At 35.5% G+C, this 19,997-nt stretch overlaps 1 protein-coding gene across 1 annotated transcript; it reads left to right on the forward strand.

Annotated features, from left to right (window-relative positions):
- Nucleotides 1–98: 98 nt before the first annotated feature.
- Nucleotides 99–19,677, forward strand: skic2 (SKI2 subunit of superkiller complex). The gene is made up of 29 exons (XM_077196439.1): nucleotides 99–175; nucleotides 439–560; nucleotides 680–801; nucleotides 898–1,015; nucleotides 1,921–2,035; nucleotides 2,120–2,194; nucleotides 2,289–2,342; nucleotides 2,445–2,602; nucleotides 2,686–2,856; nucleotides 2,949–3,094; nucleotides 3,700–3,846; nucleotides 3,956–4,040; nucleotides 4,127–4,233; nucleotides 4,327–4,473; nucleotides 5,256–5,355; nucleotides 5,473–5,685; nucleotides 7,609–7,719; nucleotides 7,814–7,925; nucleotides 9,501–9,619; nucleotides 11,262–11,393; nucleotides 11,555–11,692; nucleotides 12,464–12,568; nucleotides 13,866–14,001; nucleotides 14,149–14,275; nucleotides 14,356–14,566; nucleotides 15,377–15,487; nucleotides 16,950–17,168; nucleotides 18,632–18,772; nucleotides 19,156–19,677. Exons 1-29 carry the CDS (start codon nucleotides 163–165, stop codon nucleotides 19,354–19,356), a joined length of 3,756 nt encoding a protein of 1,251 aa, XP_077052554.1. The 5' UTR covers nucleotides 99–162; the 3' UTR covers nucleotides 19,357–19,677.
- The last annotated feature ends 320 nt before the right edge of the window (nucleotides 19,678–19,997 follow it).

A 19,997-nucleotide genomic window follows, 5' to 3' on the forward strand; every position in this document is an offset into this window, starting at 1 on the left:
TTTTAAATGCGTTAAAAATGCACATTTATTTTAGATCACGCACATAGACCATTATGTTGAAAAGTACTAAATAAAAATAACAATAATAAAAAAACTTCCGTCCCTTTAGTTTTGCGCAGCTTCCTGCAGGACTGAAACTTTACTGAAGAACTGCAGAGTAACATGGACAAAATAGGTATGAAATATATAACAGTACTGTTTATATTTGTAATTCTGAGTGATTTCCTGTCGTAGTATAATAATATCACCAGCAGCCAGCTCAGCTTTGTGTCATTAGTCGCTCATATTACAGCCAGCTCAGCAACTACATTGTAAACTACATCTGACAGTAATGGCCCAATGTTTTGTATACGCTTTGATGTCACGCCATATTGTAGTCTTTGCATTTGCCTGTAATTGCAGCGGTACTGATGAACTGCTGTTCTCATCTGTCTGTAGATTTGCCCCCAGTTGGTCCTAATGATTTGCCCCTGTCTCTGCTGGAGATGGGCTGTTCTGGGAGATTTGAGCTCATCACACACCCACTGCCCAAAAACAAACCCTTGCCTCCACACAGCACAGTTAGTCATTTATTAATACTAAAATAATAACAGTATTCATGTGTGTGTGAGCTAATATATTTATATTTAAGTAACACTTTTTGTATCCATTCTGTTTTACATTCTGTAATCTTTTTCAGCTCCCTCATGGGCTTCCTCCTACTTGTCTGGACTTAAAAACAGAGGTAGAAAAGCGTTTTCTGCGAGATCCTGCTTGGCTCCCAGTACATGATGTTGATGATGCCTTCCACAAGTTCCTTAAGTATGAAATGAGACGTATTCAGAAGATAGCGCTTGTCTTTGTAACATGTATTTCATATCTTTAATTAGTTTTGTCTATTACAAATGTGTCCTTTAGGATAAGTAAGAGGGACAAAGATGTGGACTCTCTCCTGCACTGCTCTCTGTCTCCACTGCACTCTGGTCTGTCTGTGGTCAGAGATCCCACCACCGGTATGCTGCTGGATTTCACTGAGGTAACACGAGAAAACATCTACTACATTGTGTTTATTTTCCTATTCCAGCTTACTATTCAAAGATAGTTTGTTATTGGTAACTAAAACTATATAAGAATTTGGGTTAATTGAAATAAAGCTGAAATTAAATAAGTAAAACTTTATAAAAATTAGTAATGTTGTAGAAAAGTCGAAGTACTAAAATTACTAAAACTGAAATAAATATAAAATGGTAACACTTTACAATTAAGTCTCATTACTTAACATTAGTTGAATAATTATTTATCTTACATTAATGAACATTGAGCAAAACGTTTGTTACAGTATTCATTAATCTTTGTTAATGTTTGTTAATAAAAAAAACAGAACTCAGGTCCATTAAATAATATGAACAGATACCATTTTTTATTTTAAGAATGTATATGAAATAAACATTAACTAAGATTAATAAATGCTTTAGAAGTGTTTTATTTGTTAGTCAATGTTCATTAATGTGGTTAATTAATGTTATCAAATGGAGCTTTATTGTAAAGCTAATTAAAAAATTGTTTCAATAGAAATGCAAAAACTATTACAAAGCACGAAAGCAGATAACAAAATTACTTAAACTTAAAATAAGACGAAATTTATATACTTATAAATAAACAGAATAATAAATGAATAATAAGAAGAAAATAACACTAGGTTGATTTTGCAAAGAATTTCTTATTTCATAAAAATAATACTTTGTTTATTTGAATGTCCCAACATGGCATTTTTCTCAATCAACCAGGGGTGTCAGTTTGAGGCGGGGCTATTTGTTTGCCCAGCCAATGGAAAGCTGTCAATGTAAAGCAATCATTGTTTTTTGTTTTTTTGATTAGATTTTCTAATCTAATGCAACTTTTCATAATGTATATAATTGTTTTTTTTTTTCATTATGTCAGGTGTTATTAGAGGACACAGGGTTGTCTGCAAAAAATTCTCTCTCATTACAAAGACAGCCTGGACCTCCGTCAGAGAGCCTGAGAGGGAGTAACACAAACTATCCTTTTCTGCCAGGTGCGGTGGTTCATATTTAAATAAATGTCTCATAATTCTGTTTAAAAAAGATCCAGTTTTGAAACTCTGCTATCCCTTACACAGGCGGAATGGAGGAACTAACGTTAGAGCAGATTAAGACAAAGTCAGAGCTGGAAGAAGACATTGACTTTGAGAAAGGTTGGTGATCTGTTTAGTTTTTCTCAGTACACAATCATTTGTGAATGTGAGAGAGAGAGAAAAATAAACGGTGACCGTTTGTTTCTTGTCTTAGATTTGTTGACGGTTCCTCCTGGGCTGAAGGCTGGTATGGACTTCAGTGACAAAGGTCTGGTTTTATTATTGTTCTCCCCATGTATAGTACCATGTCATCATCCCACTTTAAGGTTGTGCATTTCAATCCAAAACTGTCCTCTTTTAATGTCTTTAGAAGCCAGAACCATGAAGAGTGAGGTGAACCTGCTGTCACTCCTGTCGACATTTGATGATGTCCTTGATGGTCTGCCAGAGGAGAAAGAGGGAGCGTCACAAAAAGAGGAGACCGTTAAACTTCCCAGAACTAACAGCCTGGAGGACCTGGGAATTAAAGTGTGTATAACTTTGAGAAAGGATTCTTAAGATCCCAACATAGTTGTGTTTGTTTTGTCATTTTCAAGATATGTTCTCCTCAGGATTCGAGCAACACTCCTCCTCAGCCTCCAGCAAACACTGTAAGTCTGACTGAACAAAAGAAGAAACCTCAAGAGGAAGACAAGGGAGACAATAAAAAATGGGCCATTCCTGTGGATATCACCTCACCCTGTGACGACTTCTACAAACGTATCCCTAATCCAGCCTTCAAGGTCAGAACTATATGCACATGATTTTGAAGATTTCACTAAAATAAAGGTTTGTTTATTTGGGTTGTTTTTTCTCAATTCCTGCCCCATCTCAGTATCCCTTTGAGCTGGACGTGTTTCAGAAGCAGGCTATTCTCCGACTCGAAGCTCATGACTCAGTCTTTGTTGCGGCCCACACCTCAGCGGGCAAGACCGTGGTGGCTGAATATGCAATTGCACTTTCCCAGAAACACATGACCAGGTGTGCATGTGAGACCCAATGTCTACTGATTACATAATTTTATTTCTCTATTCTTTAAGTTTTTTTTAAAGAAGTCTCTTATGCTGACCAAGGGTGCATTTATTTTATTAAAAATACAGTAAAAACAGTAATATTGTGAAATATTATTACAATTTAAAATAACTGTTTTCTATTTAAATATATTTTTAAAATGTAATATGTTCATGCAACGGCGAAGCTGAATTTCCAGCAGCTTTTAGAAATTATTCTGATTTGCTGATCATTTCTTATTATTATCTATGTTGAAATCTGTGGTGTAATATTTTTGTGAAAACATCATTCTTTGATGAATGGAAAGTTCAAAAGGCCAGCATTTGTTTAAAATAGAAATCTTTTGCAATATAATAAATGTCTTTTGCAGTCACTTTTGATCAATTAAATGAACCCTTGCTTAATAAAAGTATTAATTTCATTATTAATATTTTTTTATTTTAAAACAAGCTTACTTACAAACTTTTGAAAGGCAGTGTACATTTAAATCAGGCTCTTTTTGAATTACCATTGTGTATGAAATGTGCTATATCGAAACTTATGGCCCACACTAATATGACTGTTCCTCCTGACAGGACCATTTACACATCCCCCATCAAGGCCTTGTCCAATCAGAAGTTCCGGGACTTCAAGAACACGTTCGGTGACGTGGGACTTTTGACTGGAGATGTCCAGCTGAATCCTGAAGCCTCTTGTCTCATCATGACCACTGAGATTTTGAGGTGATTATACAATAGAAAGCCTTCATGTCATTTATTTATAATTCTTAGTTTGTCATGGGATTGAATTTTTTGACTCTCTTTGTCAATCAGTATCTCTTCCTCCTAACAGATCTATGCTCTATTACGGGTCAGAGGTCATTCGAGATCTGGAATGGGTCATTTTTGACGAGGTTCACTATATCAATGATGCAGAGGTGATGAATTCACTAAAAAAAATCTAGTTCAGTTTTGCTTTCCTCTTTACTGCATTCAGATCTCATATGCTGTTGTTGTTTCTCAGAGAGGAGTGGTGTGGGAGGAAGTGCTCATCATGTTGCCAGAACATGTTAGTATCATCCTGCTGAGTGCCACGGTGCCTAACGCAGTGGAGTTCAGTGAATGGATCGGGTGTGTGTATTCTCAAAGCTATGAAACTGAATTTTATCCTGCTTTTAAAATTGTATAGATCATATAGTTTTAGTGTGCCTTATCTTTCCTCAGGCGAATCAAGAAACGGCATATCTATGTGATCAGCACAATTAAGAGACCTGTTCCTCTAGAGCACCATCTCTACACTGGCAACAGCACCAAGACTCAGAAAGAGCTCTTCCTGTTGCTGGACCCCTCTGGAAACTTCCTCACTAAAGGGTACATTCCTGGGCGGTTATTTTAATAGTGTTTATTTCGGTTTTCAGCAGCCACTACTCAGTTTTCAGTGTCACATGATCCTTCTAGAAATCTTTCTAATATGTTGATTCGCTACTCAAGAAACACTTTTTATTATTATTAGTGTTGAAAACAGTTGTGCTGGGAGTGTTGCCTAATATTTTTAGTTGAAACTGTGATACACTTTCAGATTTCTTTAGAAAGTACAAAAATTTGCATCGATTGGAAATAGGAATCGTTTAAACTTTCACTACACGAAGCTTCTTTCCCAGTCTACCCGGATCATTTATTGAAACTTGGCTGCAAAAATGGGTTATTCAAAAATACCAATATTCAGTTATTCAGTAACTTGGCCTGCCCTTGTTAAAAAGACAGTAAGCTGTGCTGATATGCAGAGGTCATAAATTCAAGTTAGAATTGTATAAAATTAAAGATAACTTAAAATAGAGACTGTAAACTTCGATTTCAGATTATTATTAATAATAATCAATCAATTAATATTGTAATGTGTTTGCAATGTTCATCGTATTGCTTGGTTTATTGATTGATTTCTACATTGTAATGGACTATTTTTAGCTTAATCCTAATCTAAAATTAAGATAAAATATCAACTCAAATGTATTTATTTAGTAAAACATGTCAGAAAGAGGGTTGAATATGGTGTATAATACCAAATGATGATTGTTTTTACCTCAAGAAACCTAGATTAATGTTTTTAGACTATCATTTTAGATTTGAATTGAAACAAATGTTTTGTTTTTCAGCTACTATGCCGCAGTGGATGCCAAGAAGGAACGCACAAGTAAACATGCGCAGTCTTTTGGCTCAAAGAACGTATCACAGCACAACACTACAGCCAGTCAGGTCAGTGTCTGTACCTTTCGTCATTTCCTTTTAAATCAATTATCTAACATAACAGGTCTCTATTTCCAGAAACAGTGTTTTTATTATGTTTTCTGCATCCTCCCATTGCTCCGTCAGGATCGATCAGTGTGGCAGACGCTGCTGAACTATCTGTCTCAGAGGCAGCAGACTCCAGTTGTGGCGTTCACGTTCTCTCGGACACGCTGTGATGAAAACGCCCGCTCTTTGACCTCTCTGGACCTCACCAGCTCCATAGAGAAGAGCGAGATACACTCGTTCCTCCAGAAGAGCCTGACGAGGCTGAGAGGAGCCGATCGGCAGTTACCGCAGGTACATGAGATTTGGAATGAGATTTCCACCAAGAGTTTTCTATTGGATAATGCAGATATCTGGAAAACAAGGTGGCTAATGGTCGATGTTAAGCTGATTTAATGATAACAAAAAGAAATGCTGAAATTTAATCAACACTTATTTTACACAAAAAAACATTTAAACATAAATGTTTAATCCAACATCAAAAGAAAGATTTGAATTAAAAGTTACATTTTATTTTAAGAAATTAAGCCTATTTTAGGAAACGTAAGATGTTTTGTACATGACAATTAAACACAATTAAACTTTCAGTAACATATAAATTGCAATGTAAAAAAATCCCATTCCTATTACTGATATATTGTGCTTGTCTAGCATTTAAATGTTTGGTGTTGGTAAGATTTCTTAATGTTTTTTAAAAAGAAGTGAAAGAAGATTTGATCAAAAATCAAGTAAAAACACCAATATTGTGAATTTATTAGTTGTTTTCAATTTAAATGTTTAGACCCACTTTATATTAAGTTTCTTTAGCTACAATGTAATAACATTTAAATGAATAATTTAATAGATACATGTTATACATTGTACTTGTATTTACAGCTGTACCTTAAACCTAACCGTACCACAAAACCTGTCCCTAAACTCACCCAGATCCCACCTCAATAGTCAAGTCACATTTATTTATATAGCGCTTTTTACAATACAGATTGTTTCGAAGCAGCTTTACAGAGATAACAGGAAAATAATGCAAAAAAAGTTTGTTTCCAGAAGAAAATGGTATCACAGTCCAGCTTAAGTAAGTTCAGTGATGTTTCATTTTTGTTTTAAAAAGAGTTATTAATTTAGTTCATTTATATACATATATATATATATATATATATATATATATATACATACATACATACATACATGCATACATACATACATACATACATACCTACATACATATATATATATATATATATATATATATATATATATATATATATATATATATATATATATATATAGCCGCTCTGGAGTAAACCGTGATGCCATCGTCCAGCTCAGTTCAGTTCTTGTATATATTATTGTGTCAATGCAGGCAGATCAATATTATGGTTGAATATTAAATTAAATGTTAAATTTAATGTCTACTCCAACTAAGCAAGCCAAGCCAATGGCAACAGAGGTGGAAAAGGCGACAATGGTAAGAAACTCCATCAGGTGACAGAATGGAGAAAAAAACCTTCGGAGAACCCAGGCTCAGTCAGGGGCCCGGTTCTCCTCTGGCCAATGAACGAACAGTGTATGATTATGATTCAGGCAGCATTATAGGTCAGAAGTCAGATTGGTTTGGAACCATCAGAATATTATCCAGTTCCATCTGGTTGAAGATCGGAGTCACGCCGGTATGGAGACGGGTTTGTTGAGGATCAGTGCTGATGGCTGTCGTGTAGATGAGGCCTTCACAGGGGAGAGTCTAGTTGACACAATCTCTGCTGACACTTCAGGGATGCGTTGTGGTCATGTCTAGGTGCAGGTCTTCCATCTGGTCTGGATCTTTTCATAATGCCCTTTATCATATACCCTCAATAGCAAAAGTGTTTTACATTACAACAATAACACATGAAGAACATTGTGCCTAACAATATTTATTCTCTAATATTAATACCCCTAATTTAAACTCAAACTGAATAAATGTATTTAAAAATTCACAGAAAAATGATTTGAAAACCAAAAATATACATTATCCTTTTGGAAAATTCTTGGTAAATAATAAAAAAAAATAGTGTTGCAGTTATTAATAACAACTAGGTGGATGATACAAAAATTACTAAATTAAAAAAAATTTAATTGGCCTTGTCAACATCCACCATGATACTTATGTGTATATTGAAACCTTCAAAGTAATTTTAATACTGTAGTATGGTGTATATCAGTGTAATTTTGTCATCACAGATCCTGTTGATGCGTGATTTGCTAAAGAGAGGGATTGGTGTTCACCACAGCGGCATCCTGCCAATCCTAAAGGAGGTTATTGAGATGCTCTTCTCCAAAGGTTTAGTAAAGGTTTGTCTTATGGACTTGTTTAATACAAGCTTTATTTGATTAAAGAAATCAGATTAAGGAGAGAGTTAGTGACTTGCAGCTATTCTCTCTTTAGGTGCTGTTTGCTACCGAGACGTTTGCCATGGGTGTGAACATGCCCGCCAGAACCGTTGTGTTCGACAGCATCCGCAAACACGACGGCACAGGTTTCAGAAACCTGCTACCCGGTAAAAACACATCTCCTTTACTGCCTGACATTACAAACAATGATGTGCCTGTCGTAAGATGTTAATGTTCAAATATACCCTCACTGGCATCACCTTAGCATGCCTGTTGCAGTTATTCTAATTTAAAATGATAATTATTTTGAATTATCATAATAATAGACGTTATAAAAAGATGTCAGATACTTGTTGGCAGAGGCGCTACAGGCAGACAGGGGCTACCAATGTCCAGGTGTTTGATGAATTAGCCATCTCTAATGAACGAGCAGATTAATTATGCTGAGGTAGTGCAGATGTGACTGGACTGCAGTGAGACTAGGGAAACACAGCAGGAGGCCTTTGATGTGTGTGTGTGAGAGATGCTTGAGTTTGTTCAAATCTCTTCTAATTATAGTGTATATAAAGGGAAGAGAGAGAGAGAGTCTAGCTGACCTCTTTTAAAGTCAAAGCACACATTTGAGAGTGCACGGTCCTGTTTGTGTCGAAGACACAAAATATTCATGAAATATTTGGGAAAAAGTTACGAAACGTATCAAGAACATGTCTGGGTCATGTTTCACCCCAAAATCAATAGAAATAAATTTGTTTAATTATATTTTAATGGAAGAAAATTAAGCTTATGGTAGGAATATTAAGATGTTTTGCACTGTACTTTTATTCATGACTCCCTCTTAGTAACCTATTGTAATTTTGAGATTTAAGTGAGAATTTATTATTATTATTATTATTTTTAAATAAGGGTTAAATGCTCACTAAGGCTACATATACTTATTTGATCAGTAATATTTTGAAATATTAGTTACATGTGTTTTCTATTTTAATGTATTGTAAAATGTAATTTATTCATGTGATGGCAAAGCTGAATTTTAGTAGTAGCCATTATTCCAGTTTTCAGTGTCACGTGATCTTTCAGAAATCATATATATATATATATATAGCAGCAATAACCCCCCTTAGGGTAAACAGAACAGAACCTACATGAATGTATTGTACAACATGTTGTATTTAAAGTACAACATAATTGGAGAATTTATTCTGATTCAAGGGGAATCAGAATGCCAAATCCTGACTGGGCGAGAGGAGGAGCTGGGGATGGAGGAGGGTAAATAGCTCCTGAGAAACACGATAGATATTAATAATACTGAAGGAGCTTATATATGTATACAGTGATAGGCGTCGTATTCCTATAGGTAGACGTGTATCAGCTGAGGGTCAGCTGATGCTAGCTTGACTAGCGTTACCTGCCAGAACTGACGCTACGCTTAATTTTTGCTGCTTAATATTTTTGTGGAAACTGATAGTTTTTTCCCCAGGATTCTCCGATGAATAAAAAGTTCAGATGAACTTAAAAAAAAAAAAGACTTTACTGTCACTTTTGATCAATTTGATGCGTCCTTGCTGAACAAAAGTATTAATTTATTTTAAAAACAATCTTACTGACCTTCAAAATTTGAATGATAGTATTTGTTGTACTAAATTTCTAATTATTTTAATTGTTGGTTAATTGTCATAGAAATATTGTCACAATGCAAAAACTCTTTCCGGTTCCAGTTGATCTATATAAATGTATGTGTGTAGGTGAGTATATTCAGATGGCAGGTCGTGCTGGCAGAAGAGGTTTAGATGCTACAGGGACCGTCATCATTCTCTGTAAGGCTGGAGTTCATGAAATGGGAGACCTCCACGCCATGATGCTGGTCAGTTGTGCACTCTGAATTAAACACCTTCAGGTCGTGTCCGAGGCCTCACTGCTGATGATTCTTTTTACGTTTGTCTGAAAAAAATGTGAGAAGACTGTGTGAAGTGTCACATTGTTATTTTGGCCACAGCTGGTAAATTCCCCCTTTTTTTTACTTTTAAACTCCCTCAATTCCACTTAGCTTTTCTATGATCTGATTAGATATCCCAGCTCCTCTTTGTAAACCGCAGTCTGATTGTTCAATCTGGAGCCAAATACAAACGTCCTGGGCTTTTTTTTTAGAGTCATGCAGCCTGTGAGTGCACTTCTGTCATCCTCTTGTGGATCGAGTGTGAGTGAATGGGCTCTTCTTCATTAGAGTGTCCAGCTTGCTCTGTGTCCAATCACGGCTGCTCAGTCTATTGACCCCTGAACCTGGTTTATTGACTCAATACACTGTCATTCCAGCACATAACTCCCCCGTGTTCACTAGTGCTGTTGTCATTTTACTCTCCACATGGCACCCACAGACTTCAGAGCTGATTTTTAGTGTTTTTTAATACTTTAAGTTATGAACCAGTGTGATTTTATTATAGTCTTATAGTATAAATATAACATAATCTATGTATATAATATTCTAATATTTATTATTTTGAATTCACTTTTATTTTTATATTTTCAGTTTTCATTACAATTTTATTTTAAGTTTTAGTACTTTTATGTGCTTCTGTCCTTTTTTTTAGGTTTAATTATTGTTTATTTCAATTTTAGTACTTAAACTTTTTTTATTTTAGTTAGCTGCCAAGCTTTTTTTAATATTTTTTATTAATTTAATTAATTATTATTTTTATTTCAGCATTATTTCAAGTACCGAAAATGACTTTTAATAGTTTTAGTATTAGTTATCAGTTAACAGTAACAACACTGTTAAGAACAAGTGTAAATCCTACAGTAAGCTAATTTTTTACCTGGAAGTTGATCAATTGGGCAAATAAACCCCATAGACTTACATTGATGCAAGTGAACCATATCTAGAGATGAAAATCATAAAGACCTGGGCACTTTGGAATTGGATCAGTAAGAAAGCACCTAGCAATAACTTAGTAACAGGATTAAAATACTAAGCCAAAAAGCAATATCCTGGCAATCAACAACATCATCCTAGCATCATAGCAATTAGTTTTTCATATGCAGATCTTCTGAAAGCGTAATGATCTAGTTGGTTTAGCAAGTAATAAATCAGTTAATAAAAGAACAAAACAAAATGAGTTTGACCCCGTCTGTGCAGGATGAGTATCAGTGCAGGTTTTCTCAGATGGGCCAGTAATCTGTGTTATGATCAGGTCCATGTCATGGAGATCATGGCAACAGCAGCTGCTGCTGTAATAACGTGCAGTGTGTTGTCAAGGGCCGCTGGTGATTGGACCTCCTCTGAATGTCAACTCCATTTCCAAAAAGGCACGATGTGTACACATCCTTACATTGGGTCCTATTATTCGTCATATTTTGAAGCCAGTTATTATTTAATTTGTTTGTTTGGCACGCCCTTTAAAATTATCTCAAATATCGGCAATCGATGAATTAATCAAAGTTAATGGGTGATTAGTTAAATATTCAATAGCACAGAGAGATGGCAATAATGTATGCTATTTTCCTGTCAGGGGAAACCGACAGTGCTGCAGTCTCAGTTCAGACTGACCTACACTATGATCCTAAATCTGCTGCGTGTCGAGGCTCTTAGGGTTACCGACATGATGAGGAGGAGCTTTTCTGAGAACCACAGGGATACGCAGGTAAACAGCCTCATTTCCCTCCAGCCCCTGGGTGACAAGTCTGTGGGGTTTGCATGTCCCAGTAATTCAATCTTACAAAAAGGCTGAAATATGAAGTATGTGATGAAATGTTTTGAAATTGTTTCGGTTAGCCAAGTCATTTCTGTCTTTGCGTTTCTCAGACTCATGAGAAGAGAATAACTGAGCTGAGAAACATGCTCTCTTCCCTCCCTCCGCTGGACACAGAGGGGCAGTTATCTGATATACTGTCATATTACCACACCATCACAGAGCTGCGCATCACCACGGAGACCCTGCAGGTACACACACAAACACATACACACGTACTTGTATGAACAGTGTACTTGTATGCCACACTAGCACAGAGAGCTGCACACACTCAGACATTAGATTCACAGCATTTCGGTGAATTTATTATGTTTTTTTTTTTGTTTTTTTTTAAACGACACAGCCATTATGGTCATATTTATCTAGCCTAAACAAATTTGAACAAAAATGAATAACACTGTAGCCACCATAAAAATGTGGTGTATTAGGTTTATAGAATTTATTAAAATTGTATCTTTTTATTTTTTGTATTATTATTATTAATAGTATTTTTTTATATATATATAAAAAATTAAGAGCAGTCAGACAATCAAGTGCTTTCAGAACCACCAGACCAGTTCAATCAAGAAAGATTTACAAACATTATCCAAATTTGTTTTTAATGTTGACAAATTATTATTTCTATACACTATTTAAAATTTATTCATATAATAATTATTTTATTTATGTTCTTCGTGTAGTATATTCATTTAATTCACTTTTAGTTTTATTAATTTGTTGCATTTATAAAATATTTTTTATTAAGTGAATTATCGAATTTGATTTGTATCTATTTTATTTTTTGATGTCAAATATGATTATTTTCCCCTTACCAGTTCTCAGCAGAACTAGTCAGAATTTATCCATCACTGTTTGGCAATAATTTTAGTTTTCACCATTTATTTCTTGTAAATCACTTTTCTGTTTGTAATATACACATTACTGACAGCAAACTCATGTCGTCCTGCGTGTGTGTGTGGCAGCGAGCTGTGATGGAGTCAGTGAATGGACTCAAAGCCCTGTCTGTGGGGAGGGTGGTGATGGTGAACAACAGCCAGCATCACAACGCCCTGGGAGTCATTCTACAGGTGTGTGATTGCATAATGAACACATTTTACTCAGTGTCATAAACACCATAAACACAGCTCTGCAGCAATGGCCATTGACACTTTCACGTATTCAGTTGGGGTGAATGGGGTAAGATGAGCCACTTACTTACACTACCATTCAAAAGTTTGGGATGGGTAAGATTTTTTGGTAACACTTTATATTAAGTTCCACATATTCACTTTAAAGTAGCTGCTTATTAGCATGCATATTACTGGCATATTGGCTGTTTATTAGTATTTATTAGCAGAGATTAAGTATTAAATTATATTTAGGTAGAATGACTATTGTTGTGGTACCACTGCCTTATAAGGCCCATACTGAGCAGAGCATCGTAATTCACGTACAACAACTGTTTTACTTATTATCAATAAGCTGTAATTAGGAGTTTATTGAAGGAAAACTCTCAGTTAGTGGTCTGTTAGTTGTAGAATAGGGTCATACAGATTAAGGCATTAATATGTGCTTTATACGTACAAATAAACAGCCAGTATGCTTGTAATATGCATGCTAAAAAGCAACTTGAATATAAAGTTCAAGTTCACTTTATTTGTATAGCACATTTACAACAGCCACTCGGCTGACCAAAGTGCTTTACAGAACAACCAGATTAAAATATAGTAAGACCTGCGTAACAACACATAAAGCAACCTTTCGACAGTTTCGAAACCTTAAAACCCGGAGTGACAAAACAGTATCAGACTCAAATATAGAATGGAAATACAGAAGTGGGAAAACAGTATCAGACTCAACTATAAAATACCAACCTTAGAGAAGAGATCAATATACTAAAGAAAACGAGTAGGTTTTTAACAGAGACTTGAAAACAGACAGAGTAGGGGCTGTTCTAATCTCTTCTGTTAGAATATGTGTACGTTAATATAAAGTCTTACCAATTATTTTCGATATTTTTGAAATAAGTCTTATGCTCACCAAGGCTGCATTTATTTGATCAAAAATGCAGCAAAAACAGTTGTGCTGCTTAAATTGTGATTTTTTTCCCCCCGCAAGATTCTTTGATGAATTGAATGTTTAAAAGAACAGTATTTACTTAAAATGGAAATATTTTGTAACATTATAAATGCCTTTACTGTCACTATTAACAGTAATTGGATGCATCCTTGCTGAATAAAAGCATTCATTTCTTTAAAGTAAAAAAAAAAAAATCTTACAGTTGTGTATTTTCGAAAGGACAAATTAAGTTGCACATCTCACCCCCACTCTCCCCTATTTTTTCCCCCTCCCCACTCTCCACTTTCCTCGCATCTCCTCCCATAGGTGTCCAGTGATGCAGTAAATCGTACATTCACCGCTCTCATTATCTGTGAGAAGGGAAATGAGGAGTCGGTGGGTGATGATCAGTCTAATAAAGTCTTACTTCCCATCTACAGCACTGCACTGTTTATTCCAGAGGGTAAGCAGACACATACACACACAACATCACATCACACACACAGTAAATCACCACCGGTTAAGTTGGAGGGTGTCGTCATGAACACCACACCTACTTTTTCAACATCTTTTGTTGTAAAAGTTTAATTTACAGTGTATCTGTGTGTAGGACCCTGCAGTCATACGGTGCAGAAACTGAAGTTGCAGGACATCTCTGCCATCACAACCAAAACCCTCAAGGTCATTCCAGAGAGAATCATCGACAACTACAATAAAAGACAGCAGCCACGCTTCAGGTGTGTATCTGGCTCAAATCTGTGTGCGAATTTGCATTTGTTGAACTGTGGCTTTGAATAAATGAAAATTCCCTTCCTAGACTTGATCCACCAGGTCAGGCTATTTCTACAGCAACTCAAGAGCTCTTGCGATTGGCCGAGGCCAATCCCAGGGGCATTGCGACCTTTGACCCTGTGAATGACCTGCACCTGAAGGGTGTGGATGTGGTGGAGGGAGTGATGAGGCAACGAGTGTTACAGGACTGTCTAAAGGACTTCCACTGTATCCACTCGCCCACCTTCACTGAACAGGTCTGTCTGTTTATCATACTCACGTGACACATTCATACACTACTGTCCAAGGTTTGGGGTCAGTAAGATTTTTTTCTTCTTTTGAAAGAAATGAATACTTCGATACAGCAAGGAAACATTAAATTGATCAAACGTGATATTAAAGACTTCTATAATGTTGTTCTTTGAAGTTTCTGTTCAATATCAGGGTTTCCATAAAAATATTTAGCAGCACAACTGTTTTCAGCATTGATCATATTAAGAAATGTTTCTTGAGCCGCAAAGCATCATATTAGAATGATTTATGAAGGATCTTGTGACACTGAAGACTGGAGTAATGATGATATAAACTCATCATAGAAAAATGTTTCAAATGGAAAACGGTTCTTTTAAATTGTAATAATGTTTCACAATGTTTCTGTTTTTACTGTATTTTCGATCAAACAAATGCAGCCTTGGTGAGCATAAGAGACTTATTTCAAAAACATAAGAAAATCTTACAGACCCCAAATCTTTCTTTGGTAGTGTTTTTCCTGCTGTTTTAGGTCAAAATTCACTGTGCAGACACAAGGAAAAATGTCATTTCTAATCCAAATGTGTCCTGTATCTTCTCATCCATATTTAGTAATTTGGCACAGCAACTCTCCCAAGTGCACAGACTCTCATTTATTGAGTGTGACTGGTAGGGCGGAATAAGGATGTGTCTCATTAGCTCTCAGTAATCACTTCCAGAAGACCTTCTGCAGTGTGCTGATGATGGAGTAGTGATAAACTCGAACTCTCTCTCAATGTCATTTTCATATTCTCTCTCTCTGTGAATATCTTGCTCAGTTTGCGCGTGTACAGGAGAGGATGAGTGTACAGGAAGAGCTTGATCAGCTTCTGTTCCTGGTGTCTGATCAGTCCCTGACACTGTTGCCTGAGTACCATCAGAGAATCAAGGTCAGTTCACCTGCAGTCCACCTAGTCGTTCTACTGCATGCCCACGTATAGACATTTACTTTTACATTTACATTTATTCATTTAGCTGACGCTTTTATCCAAAGCGACTTACAATTGCTATATATGTCAGAGGTCGCACGCCTCTGGAGCAACTAGGGGTTAAGTGTCTTGCTCAGGGACACATTGGTGTCTCACAGTGGATTCGAACCCATATATAGATATAGATTATAGATATAGATTATAGATATAGATTACGTATAGATTTCAGTAGCAAAGTTATACAATCTTTTACATACAGTTATGAAATTATTAAGAGTTTCATATATGTAGACATACAGATATATTTCACTGATATGAAAAGCTATGAAAAGTCTATTAATTATCATCTAATAATTATATGTGGGCCTGCCAATAACCTTTTTATAGCTTTTATTTTAGACTTAAAGCTTAAAGGTACTGTATAGTTCACACAAAAATGAAAATGAATTCTGTCTCAGACAGCGTATGAATACTGAATTGTGTTCTCTTTCGCATCTTCTTGCACTTTAAATTGTGCTATTGCTTGTAGTTTTGTATTTTGTTTTTTTCTGACTCTTTACTTGTCTTTAATAATGTTTGACATTTATTAGTTAGGCTATTGGTTTTGCTTTGGTATCGAAATTGGAAATAGGATTTGTAAAACGTTACTGGTATATTATTTATTAGAATACAAGGTTAAATGGTTCAAAAACAATGAAAACAATAACAAATGTTTTAATTATTTATTACTCACTTTGTGGCAGGGCTAGTAAAAATTCGAACCACTCGTCAGTAGAAAAAATCCCTAGCATTAAGCCCTGATGTATATGCTTTGATTGAAGTTTTTATGTGAATAAAAACGTGAATTAAATCTGTTCATCAAATAAAAAGATCATGTCTCTTCAGGAGCCTTATGGATTACTTTTACGTTCTCTTTATTGATATTTTTGAAGCGTCAAAGTTGTGATGGGATTTACTTTCAATGGAGGGACAGAAATCTCTCAGGGTTCATTAAAAATATCTTTAGAATATGAATGAAAGTCTTGCAGCTTTAGAATAACAAGAGAGTGATTAAGTAAATTACTGTATTTTCATTTTTGGGTGAACTATCCCTTGAAGTTTCAAGTTAAATCTGGCATTAAACCCTAATTATATGTATGATAGTAAAAAATAAAGAATAAATAACAGCGAATTGCTTTTAAAACATGGGACAGAAATGTGTAAACTGTTTAATTATAAAAAAAGAAAAGCTAATATCATTTGCATCCAGTATTCTTAGTCAGACTAGAATTGATCATTTAAAACATTTATAATGGCCTATATTGATATTTTGTGCTATTCTGTGTTCACCTGGTTTATTGTGTTAAATATCACCATTAAATGTCTGCAAATATCAGGGATATTTGAAACAGTCAGTGATAACAGTATAGCACTGTATTCCCAGGTGTTGGAAGCTCTGCAGTATGTGGACAGCACTGGGGCGGTTCAGCTGAAGGGACGTGTGGCGTGTCAGATCAGCAGTCATGAGCTGTTACTGACTGAACTCCTGTTTGAGAACACTCTGAGTCCTCTCGCACCTGAGGAGAGCGCCGCCCTGCTGTCCTGTCTCATCTTCACACAAAACACCCAGATAGACCCGCACATCACCAACACGCTACAGGAGGTAATGCAGTTCTCTGCTCACAACCGCATTCCCACGGTCAAGGAAAAACCTGGAAATAGTTCAAATTTTGATCCCAGGACTGGATAATAAATGTACTCAATTTAAATCTAAAATATCATTGTAATACATTGTAATAGCATTATTTAAAAAACACATACATTTTCTTATTCAGTCTCTCTAAACCCCGCCTTTCTGAGAGCCTACTCTGCTCTGATTGGTCAGATGGCCCAGTCTTTTGTGATTGGTCTACCTCTTACAGCATGTGTTGGAAACAAAACGGCCATTATCATATATGAATTTCAGTTCTAGAGGCTTCCTTAGCACTTCTATACAGTGATACGAACAGTAACGATAGCGTCGCCATGCAAACCAAACTTTTGCAGTCCTCAACTACAACTACAGTGTTTAAAGGCGGGTCGAAGTAGACATTGTTCGCGTGCAGCTAATGAAGACTATAGGCTGGCATTATGCTAATTTGTTGAAAACCTACGTAGGTTCCTGCAGGAAGACTGGAATTATTTACGACTTGTTTCAGGCAGTTCAGAATCATTTCTTTCAAGACCTTTTACATTCACAAACAGCTGTATAACATACTACATGAAAAGTAATATCTGAAAAAGCATAATAGGGGCACTTAAAAGCCACTGTAACATTTAATACTTGTTCAAGCCACAGATTAAAAGCTGAGGAAATTGTATGAATCACTCAAGTAACCTAATTCATTATGCTCATCTAAAACACTTCAAGCATTTTATTTGAGCCCACAGCCATTAGAAAATAATGCATCAGCTACGCTTGTCATCATGTTTATGGATGGATGTAAATTTGTACAGCTCTGTGAGCTCAACACCCAAGAGATGTGCATAAGAATGTAATGGATGCGGCCTGGCCTCTTTGCTTTATGCCTTTAGAAAAGGATGCAGTCGCAGATGAACATGTCGGTGTGTGTTGTCGAACGGCCCAGAAACATGGAATTGCTTTAAAGGGACAGTGAATAAGTCATGACAATAGACTGAGAAGCACACAAGAGTTTTATAGTTCACAGTGGCTTGTAAACCAATGTGAAATTGCTCTTGCTGTTGAAACGCTGTGAGGTGAGGGCGTACAGGTAATGTAGCCACAGTTTGACTGCATGACTACATTGCCTGCCTTGCTCTAGTTGTGTAAGCACTTAGACAGCAGATGGAGACAAGAGTGGAGCACAGGACCAAACAGACTGACGCAGTGCAATACTAAGAGATCTCACTCACTATGAATAATATACAAAACTATACACATTTTAAGCCTTTCAATCAATTAATAGGTTTAATTAATGCGTTCTTGCTGAATGAAAGTGTTAATTTCTGTAAAAAAAAAAAAATCGTTCTGACCACAAACTTTTGAATGGTAGTGTATGTAATAAAACATTATATAATATTGTATATATAATATATCATTTTTCTCTTATTCTCTTGCTTTCCTAGGGCATCAATCAAGTACTCTGTGTAGCACAACGTATTGGTGAGCTGCAGAGGGATTGTGGGATAGGTCAAACTGCTGAAGAATTTGTGGCCCAGTTCAAGTTTGGCTTGACTGAGGTTGTGTATTGCTGGGCAAGAGGCATGGTGAGCACTGACCTTAAAACAAATAAAGAAATGATATTTATTTATTTTTTACTCAGTCACTAATATATATATATATATATATATATATATATATTTTTTTTTTTTTATTTTTATTTTTATATATATATTTTTATATACATATATATATATATATAATTTTTTATTTATATATATATATTATAAATAATATATAATATAATTATAAACTGTTATAAACTGTTAATTTCAGTGTAATCTATCTTATAATAACAATGTGTACAAACATGTAGATCTATGTAATGCAATGATATGAAAGTCTTATCGATCAAAGATAAACTATATTTATATTTGGACAGAGAAGATCATATACCTCTTTTTAATGGTGTTTTTTTTTTTATTGGTAGCCATTTGCTGAGATTGCCGCGCTGACAGATGTGCAGGAGGGGACGATCGTGCGCTGTATCCAGAGGCTGGATGAGGTCCTGAAGGAAGTGAGACAGGCTGCTCGCATTGTAGGTGACTCCGTCCTGGGCAGCAAGATGGAAAGAGCCTCACTGGCCATACGGAGAGACATTGTGTTCACTGCTTCACTCTACACACACTGAGAGACAGGAGGAGCCAGAATGTGTTTGTGTGTTCATGAGTGTGATTTAAAAGAGAGTGTACAGAATATGGACCTAAGAATCTGTACTTGAATTATTGAGTGCATGTTTACATTGAGTTGAGTATGCATGTATGAGTGAAGGAGTTCTACACTCCTCACTCCTGACCAAAGTTGTAATCTCAATATGAAATGGATGTTGACACCAGTTATGGACTGTAAGTAATTATACAGCAATAAAATAAGCTGTATCTGGAACACTGGTTTCATCCATATTGTCAGAAAAATATAAATAGAAACTTTTGATTTGTGATCATTTTAAAAATTACTGCTCTGTTTTCTTTTATGTTTGTGTCGTTATCTGTACATTTTTGCTATTCTGAAATTCGGTCTGATTTTTATTTTTTATTTTCTTTATATATTTTTGATGCTCTAAATTTTGCTCCCTCTTACCCCTCTGCGAGTCTGCATCCACCTTTTACCATTGAATATTGTTAAAAAAAAACAAAAAAAAAAACATGATTTGTTTTAAGATGAATCAGGGATGTTACCACCATAGACATTTAAGATTTTTACATTTCTATGGATTTAAAATTTAAACACCAATACTCAGATAAGAGAATAATGTGTTTTTCAATGACTGAT

The sequence above is a fragment of the Siphateles boraxobius genome, unplaced genomic scaffold (assembly GCF_051911475.1).
Source record: "Siphateles boraxobius isolate OS27281-9 unplaced genomic scaffold, OSU_SipBor_1 35, whole genome shotgun sequence".
Lineage (NCBI taxonomy): Eukaryota > Metazoa > Chordata > Actinopteri > Cypriniformes > Leuciscidae > Siphateles > Siphateles boraxobius.